The sequence below is a fragment of the Cyphomyrmex costatus genome, unplaced genomic scaffold, assembly GCF_001594065.2.
Source record: "Cyphomyrmex costatus isolate MS0001 unplaced genomic scaffold, Ccosl1.0 scaffold213, whole genome shotgun sequence".
Lineage (NCBI taxonomy): Eukaryota > Metazoa > Arthropoda > Insecta > Hymenoptera > Formicidae > Cyphomyrmex > Cyphomyrmex costatus.
Window position 1 is genome coordinate 84613 of NW_017276181.1, and position 9432 is coordinate 94044.

A 9432-nucleotide genomic window follows, 5' to 3' on the forward strand; every position below is an offset into this window, starting at 1 on the left:
ACGGAAATGGTCACGGTGTCGTTTGCTACGATACGAAAATTATCTCAAAAATTTATTTCGTCATGAGTGAAATAGTAAGTCATTTTCATTTACTATAATTTTTTTATAAAATGTGTATTTAATAACATAAAATAGTAAAATTTTTTTATAAATTTAAAGTTTATGCATTTATAGGTTAGATTCTTGGTACACAAAGGTGCTTTCCAATTGATGGCACAAGTCGACACAAATCGGCACAAGTGTCGTTCTATCTTTCTTGACATTTAGAGAATGACAAAGATAAAACGACACTGGTGTCGACTTGTGTCATCAATTGGAAAGCACCTAATATAGCTCAAATAGTTTAAAATTAAAACAGTAAAACAACAGGATTACTAGCCAAGCTACATATTTATAATTATAAAATTTATTATAAACAATAAAATCAATTTCTAAAAAACTTTCGAACAACCTATTGCGTCTTTTTCAATAATTAACATACAATTGAAAAAATGTTCTTATAAATAATATTATTCTTATAATTTTTACTGTTGAATTTTTTAAATTGTATGTTAACTGCATTTAGAATGACCCAATACAGGTCGAAATATCTATTAGAAATTAATTATTGTTGATTTATGATAATTTTAGCAGTAAATATCTAGCTTGACTCTCGTAGCCCTGTTGTTTTTGTTTTGTAGATTTGGTTATTGAGTAATCGATAGGTATTGAATAATAATAATAATAGAAATATTAAAAAATATAACTTTTTTCCTTTCCAGGGATATATATGTAGTTATTGTAAGTGGGTATTAAAAAAGGATCAAATTACAATGCATTCATGTCTAAATATTGATAACAAAAAGGAACAAATCTTAGTGATAGATAGTCAAAACAGACATATTTCCATACAAGGTATAGTACATTTCAGTTTTATTTTTCTTATAATTATTAATTTAATGTAAAATATAATAATACGTATGTATGTATTAATGTAAAATATATATCATTTAGATATTGAAAACTATGAATTAGATGATATAGAAAACTATACAGAAAGAAATGAGGTGGCGAAAGAGATGAGTAATAATGACTCTTATTCAATAAATAAACAAGCAATTGATGAAGATTTAATAAATGCTGTCCAAAAGAGACCTGCATTATATGACTATCGAATGCCCTTAAAAGAACGAAGTCGACAAAAGAATGATTTATGGAAAAAAGTGTCTAAAGATTTAAATGGTAAAATTTTTATTTAATATATTTATTCAAGATAATCTACACTTATAGTTTGTACAGTCTTCCGCAACTCGCCGATTCGCGTAAAGGAGGCACGGTAGTGTCGCTGGACTTGGCTTTAGTGTCAAGACACTAACGTGTTTCCACGCTTTAAAAAAAACTTCACGATTTAAAAGAAAAATATATAATAAAATTTCTTATATTTCATGAATTCATATTTCAGGAATATATACACCAATAGAAGCAGAAAAAAGATGGAATTATCTAAAAGATCGCTATCGAAAGTCATTAAATAGTTATAAAAAAATTCAGGAATCTACTCAAAGAAGCGGTGCAGCTGGTATTCCTAAAAATCAATTAATTAAACCATCATTTAAACATCATCATTTAATGAGTTTTCTAAATGATGTTTTTCAGCATCGTGCGTAAGTTATCTTTAAATTTTTATTGTTATTTTCTGAGTAATAATTTATATTAATATGTATTAATTATTACCATTAATTGTAGATCGATTTCGTCTATAAGAATGATTGATGAACCATCTACATCGAAAGCAATAGAGAATGAAGATTCATTGAATGAACTAGTCAATGATCCCAATGAAAAAAATAATGAAAGTGAATTTATACCGTCATCTGTATCTTCTGGCCTTTCGTATAGAAGCACTCCATCATTGGAAAGAAAAAGTAATTTTGTTTAGTTATTATTTTCTAAGAAGGAAGGAAAGATCATATATAAAACGAGCTAAAAATTAGGTTAAAACTAAATAATCTAAATATAATAATCTATAAACAATCCAAAACTAAATATATTGTATTTGATAAATAATTCTTTAGTTTATACCTAAATTTTGAGTAATTCATTTTTTATCATTCTTTTTCATTCTATTGTTTAGTAAAACAAACGGAATTTATCGTTAGTTTAATTATTTTCTATTTGTAATTATAAACGACAATAACAAATATATTTTTTACAGAAAGAAAAACTGTAGGAAATTACGATGAATATGATAAAATGTTTTTAGAGGCATTAAAAACACCTGTACAGCCTAATCCAATTGATTGCTTCATGCTGCGTTTAGCAGAGGGAATGCGCAAACTTCCCTATAAAGAAAGATAATAATAAATTAATTAATAAATTAATAAATTAATAAATTAATTTTAATTAACTAATAAATATTAAAATAAAATAAAAAAAGGGCTATGTGTGAGCCAATCTATCATTTTATTACAACATTTAACATTTTTTTTTTTTTACAACATTTTATTTAAATAGTTTTAAGAGAAAAATTAAAATATCGTCATGTTTTCCTATCACATAATTTATAATAGAAAAAGATAAATTTCATTTCAAAAGTCAATTTTATTTGAAAATTATTTAAATTTTTAATTACTACAATCATTCTTTTTTTGTTCCGACTTTTTGATTACCGGGTTTCCCATGGAGTGACTTTTTCGGAAAACGGACTATTATTCTAACCTCAAACCGACTTTTAATTTAAAAGTTTCATTCATTATCTTCTGTTATAATAAAAAGTACATCGGGATTTTATTTTCTTATAGATACTTCTACTATATCATAATTATCTTTTTTCATAAAATATTTAAAATAAATTTTCCGATTTTTCATAATTCCGGAAAAATTGGTCCATGGGAAACCGAGTCATGAAAATTTCGGACCGACAAGCAGACAAGCACTCAATTCTGTATATCTCCAACAATAATCATATATACATATAATGGAAACAATAAATACTCATATATTAATCAATATTTAATAACTTACCACTGATAATTTTTTACTCAAAACAAAATAAATTTTTGAGGTAATTTTCGTGTCGTAGCAAACGACACCGTGACCATTTCCGTGTCGTATCGCGTCGTAGTTTAACGTCGTAACGCGCATCGTAACAAACTATAGAATACAACGCGTTATATCATGCGCGTGCCAACTGCTGTGTCTTCTCTCTAGTCTAGTATTTTCCGATTTAGTACTTTTCCGAGATTCCGTTTTCCGAAATCCGACTGTCATGGGACAGCACCCTTAGGGATCCGATTACTTCACGTAAACACCCATGCGACCATCGCAAATTGGGCGATTTCGAAAAAAAATTATGCGACCTTTGGGCGATTTTCAGTTTTCTAATAAAAATTGGTATTCGTGCGAGTATGCATATTGCTGGATTCACACTGCATCCGATTTTTGTCGTATGACGACTCTGCAATCAGGAAACAAAATTGTGCTTCGTATCGATGATACGATTTTTCTGATTGGTTGCAGAGTCGTCGTACGACGAAAATCGGATGCAGTATTTTTCGACAGTCGTTGCAATAGTTTATAACCTAGACACATTTAAACATAACCCATCACTCACAAGCCGATAAAAATGAATGAAAAAATAATGAACATTGAAGACTATATGTAAATATACCATTTATTGTTTCTATAGAATATTTAATATTATAAAGTTACTTATCTACATAAAATGCTATATGCACAAATAGATTGTTAAATTTCCGGTATCAACGTGCTTAAAAAGTTTGTCAATCGTCACATGAAATATCGAGCTGAGTGCGATCAAAACAGGTTAAAATATCAATTTATGTCGAAACAACAGATTTTAATGACAACAAGTATATTATACATATACGACAAAGTGTACGTTCCACTTAACGTTCGCAACGCTCGCGAGGATCATTTTGTCCTTCTTGTAATCGAATATTAAGTAAGGATGAGATGATACACGCGATCGTTGCGAACGTTAAGTGGAACGAACCCAAAATATCGTCGTACGAACGACCGCATGCGCACTTGCAGCCAATCAGTACGCCCGACAAAGTTTGTCGTACGACACATGAAATATCAGCCTAAATCCAGGCATATGTTAACCAATTATACTCGATCGTTCGGCAAGCGCATAGACCACGGACTTAGGAATAGAGGGACGGAGCATAAAGTTCTACTTTAGGCAAGAGGGGGTGTTCTCTCAGGCATGCAGGGGGAACCGTTCTCCGCCATATTGGTTTCTGAGAACTCACACATAGACATGTGTCAGTGACATTCCGCTTGAGCTGTGTTAGTGTGACAGTTAGAAAGTTAGGTTAGATACTCGAATTCATTCGTCTCATTCATCAACATTAATTCACGTTTTAAAAATAAAAATGGTAAAATGCATAGTACCAGGATGTTTTACAACAAATTCTATAGACAAACATAAAAGCAAATTTCAGAAAGTATTGGAAGAAAATATAAAAATTAGTTTCCACAGGTAAAAAATTATAATATATATTATTCTTATTAATACGTAATATTTTATTTTTATTAATATAAAAAAAACACTTTGTTGATACTATTGATATATGTGTCTGTTAATACTATTCAAAGCAAAAAAGAAAAAATATTAGATTAAAGTTATAATAAGTATAATTATTATTTCTTATTACAGGTTACCAAAAGATGCAAATAAAAGAGCATTATGGCTTAAAAATATTGGATTGAATGAAAACATTAATTTGAAAAAACATGCATCAATTTGTTCGTTACATTTTAAAGAAGAAGACATAAATAGGACTTTAGATAAAATTTTTTTACGTGAAAACGCTGTGCCCTGTGTATGAAATATTATAATATTCTAGTTGACATTAATTGTGATTTTTTATTAATAATCTCTTTTACTTCTTTAGGTAGAAGCTTTTATTGATGATACACACAATAGAGAAGATATTGAAAATCAACAGAATTATTTAAATTTTTCGTTTTCTTCTATTGATAATAATTCAGACCAACTTTCATATTTAGAAACCTCATTTTCATCAGTTGATACACATATCACAAAAAAATTAAATACAGGGAATCAGAATAACAATAATTTTCAAGAACAAAGTTTTTTCATGACTGATGAAATGCTTCTTGATGAATCCACTGGAGAATTAACTATAAGAGAAGAATCTTTGTTAACTGGTTAGTTAGAATTTTTATAGTTATCTAATTTCATTTATAATTATATATAAAATATTATATATACTTTACAATTTTTTAAACATTAATATGCTATTTTATTTTTAGATAAATTTCAAGACTGTTCTGTAATACTCAATGAAAAATCTTTTACTGATAGGTGTACTTCTCCAATAAATTTATCTGAAAATTCAAATTTGAAAGTTTATCGCTCGACATCTGTTAGTCCTGAACATTTTCAAGATGACAAAGATAATATACTATCAAATTTTTGAAAGCTTCTTTGGAAGAGTATAAGCAAAAAGCTCAACAAACAATTAAACGTTTGAAACGCAAAATAAAACAAAAATCTAAACCAGATTTTGATACTGTTATGGTATCTTTAAAATCAAAATTAGATAAGAATCACTTAGACGTTTTAGAGCAAATCGGTAAGTCTAATAAAGAATTTTTGAAAAGAATAATTTTGAAATGTAATAACAATAAAGTTAATAAACAATACAGCCCCGAATTAAGGTCATTTGCATTAACTTTACATTATTACAGTCCAAAAGCTTATGATTATGTAAGAAAAAAATTCGATTGTATTTTACCTCATCCAAAAACCTTATATAAATGGTACACTTCTATAAATGGAAATCCCGGTTTTAATTCGGAAGCTTTGAAATCAATTGAAGAACGTTGTAAATTTGTTAATTATTTTTTGTTCGGGGCTGTCATATTTGACGAAATGGATATAAAGAGTGAAGTTGAACGAGTGGGCTCAAAAATGTATGGCTTGGTAGACTTTGGTGGTATGGAGAAATATATTGCTATTGATGATCCTAACAAATTAGCTAAACAAGTTTTGGTTTTTACTGTTGTGTGCATTAATGGATCATGGAAAATTCCGTTTGGCTACTTTTTTATAGATTCGCTAAAAGCTGATGCCAAAAAATTTCTTATTTTAAAAAGTTTAGAATTGCTGCATGCTTCTGGAATTTTTATTACTTCTTTGACGTTTGATGGTGCTGCTGTAAATATGTCTATTATGAAACAGTTAACAGGTTTTTATATTGATAAAGAATATCAAAATAACAATTTGCAGACATATTTTCTACATCCTGTTACTGAAAAGAAAGTGTTTATATTTTTGGATCCATCACACATGTTAAAATTAGTACGAAATTGTTTAGGCGATTTTCGTACTATTATTGCTGAAGATGGAGAAGTATCATGGAAATACTTTGAACAACTACACACTATTCAGGAAAAGGAAGGACTTCATTTAGCAAATAAGTTACGCTGTAAACATTTAAATTATCGAAAGCAGAAGATGAAAGTTCGACTTGCAGCCCAATTATTTAGTAATAGTGTTGCTGATTCAATGACAGTTTTAAAAAATATGAATATTTCTTTATTTAAAGATAGCATTGCTACAATCCGCTTTATAAATTTATTTAATGATCTTTTTGATATTATGAATAGTAAAAGTTTAAAAAGCTCGCATTTTAAAAAGCCGTTACAATATTCTAAAGAAAATGAGAACCAGCAAAATCATAATAACATTATTTTTGAGAAATTACTCGAATGCGAAAAGTATATTCTTAATTTGGAAACAAAAAACTCAGAAAAACTTATTTTTAGTAAAAGAAAGGTGGGATTTGTTGGATTTTTAATTTGTATTTATAGTCTCCAGCAATTATATCATGAATTATGTGAAAATGAAAAGGTTTTAAAATATATACCATCTTACAAAATGAGTCAAGATCACATAGAATTACTTTACGGTTGTATAAGAGCACATAATGGTTGTAACAATAATCCTACAGTTCGGCAATTTGTTGGTATATTTAAAAAAATTTTAGTACATCATGAACTTCGTACAGATAATACAGGTAATTGCATACCTCAAGAAAATATTTCTATATTACATATAACATCGAAAATAGATCCAGTGAATGTAATTAATATGACCACGCCATCAATTCAACATGTCTTACCTGAAATAAATAATAACAAAGAGGATGGAAGCATAATTGACAAAAATATTGATAGAGATACAGAAAGATTATTAACATTAATTAAGAATTTTGACACACTCATATGTAACACATCTATGCACTGTATCAGAGATTGCTGAAACAATTATTTCTTATATAGCAGGTTCTGTTGTTCGATTTTTACAGAGAGAAATAAAATGTGAATATTGCTTAAAGGCTTTAGAAAGTTCTACATCATCAAATTCATCTTTAATTTCAATAAAAAGTAGAGGATTTCTAATTTATCCATCGTCTGATGTTATTTTTATTTGTACAAAAGCTGAAAAAATAATAAAAATGTGTCTTCATGAAAGTGGTGGAAAGTTTTTATTAAAAAAATTTTCAGATCAGTTTTTAATGAATCTTGTAAAAAGGTCATTAATAAGTTGTAATTTACTTTTTTCAAATTTAAAAGACCATAACAACAATCAAAGCACTTTAGAATCCCATTCAATTTATCTTACCGAAGCTATAATTAAAAAATTCATAAAAATTAGATTACATTATATTTGCTCTAAGACTGTCGATAAAAGCATTAGTGATAGACAAAAGTTTACTAAATTAATTCAGCATAAACATCAATAAATGTTTATGGTAAATATATTCGATTTATTTTTTGTTGAAACTCTATGAAATTATTAATTTAATAATTTCTGAAAAATATCTCAAAAGTTTATGTTTATTTTTTCAGATGTTTTAGTTTTCGTTTTTAAATGTAAAATATTATTTAGTATATATGTTTGTTATATTAGCTTCCCACTAAACATGAAACCTTCAGGCGACGTTATATTAGAGAAGAATATATCGTACTTAAAACGTTTCTTTATAAACGTTTATGAAATGTTGCATAAAAGTTTTGGTGAAACATTTTATTTCTAACATCTATAGAACATCGCAAAAACATTACATTTTGGTAATTAAAACTGATATTTGGAACGTTTCAAATGAAATGTTGCACGACATTCGAGCAACGTCTAGTTTATAACGTTATATATTAAACGTTTTGCAATGTTTACCGAACATTTCATTTATAACGTGTCATTAGTAACATTTTAAAATATTAGTATAACGTTATGTATGAGACGTTTATATAATATTTATAACATAACGTGACATAAACTTTTCATGTAAAACGTTTATTTTAAGAAACGTATCGATAACATTGAAGATCTGATATTACTGAAACCTTCATTGCACAACGTCGTATAAAGCTATATCCACACAAACTTGCATAGCCGCATAAACGTATGCATAAAGAAATTGATTGGTCCATAAGTAAATACATAAGAAAATGAACCAATCAATTTCCTCATGCATTCGTTTATGCGGCTATGCAAATTTGTGTGGATATAGCTTAAAACGGGGAGCACAGACTTTTGCATAACGCATAAAGCATGTGCATAAGGAATTTCATTGGTCCATTTTCTTATGCATGAGTCAATGGACCAATCAAATTCTTTATGTATATGCAAAAGTCTGTGCTCCCCGCTTAAATGTTGCAAATGTATAATATGCTGAACAGAACATGCGCATGCGCAAAGCGTGGCCTGACTATAATGGCAACACCATCAGCTGACCAGCAACGTGAAGGGATAAATTGTATTCCATTGTACTCGAGCACCACACGTTTGTCGGCACGGTTTTTGACCTAGCAGCCTAAAGTTGAACGCGATCCTTAATATTACGTCTATTCTATACAGAATGAAATGGATTCAAATGGAAATAATGCGAGTAGGTTGATTTATACTGGCCGTAAACTGTTAACTTATGCCGTAATCTGTAAAAATTGACCAATCACAGTCGAATGAGAGGGGAATAATCGATTATAATTGGTCAATTTTTACAGATTACAGCATAAGTTAACAGATTACGGCCAGTATAATCCAACCTTGACCTGCACTGTTCACTGAACGTAAGTATCAATTAATTTATGTTTTTTAAGGTTCTATGTCAATCCGACAAGTGGAGCTAAATTTGTTTCTACGTAAATGTTAGCACATTGGACGAGTTTTAATATAAACAATAATATATGCAGTATACGAACATATAACTAAAATCATCCATAACCTTAAAATATTAATAGAATAAATGTAGGTAAAAAGCTAATATAAAGTAATAAAATATTCAACATAAAATTAATAATATACGTGTAACGTCAAAAGTATAAATAAGATAAAGCCAAATCTAACTGTCACGCAGAAAGTACATATAATAATAGGAAAGATCATATATGAAA

General features: G+C 28.5%; 1 protein-coding gene across 1 annotated transcript; it reads left to right on the plus strand.

The window, feature by feature from the left end:
- The first annotated feature begins 7 nt into the window (after window positions 1–7).
- Window positions 8–2337, plus strand: LOC108773536 (uncharacterized). Its single transcript, XM_018539374.1, has 6 exons — window positions 8–74; window positions 762–894; window positions 994–1221; window positions 1442–1643; window positions 1726–1904; window positions 2195–2337. Exons 1-6 carry the CDS (start codon window positions 63–65, stop codon window positions 2335–2337), a joined length of 897 nt encoding a protein of 298 aa, XP_018394876.1. The 5' UTR covers window positions 8–62.
- The last annotated feature ends 7095 nt before the right edge of the window (window positions 2338–9432 follow it).

Bases quoted from the DNA above. Each gene is read 5' to 3' on its own strand.
- LOC108773536 (XM_018539374.1), top strand. The intron at 1,644-1,725 runs GTAAGTTATCTT...CATTAATTGTAG, and splicing joins GATGTTTTTCAGCATCGTGC to ATCGATTTCGTCTATAAGAA. The intron at 1,905-2,194 runs GTAATTTTGTTT...TATTTTTTACAG, and splicing joins TCCATCATTGGAAAGAAAAA to AAAGAAAAACTGTAGGAAAT.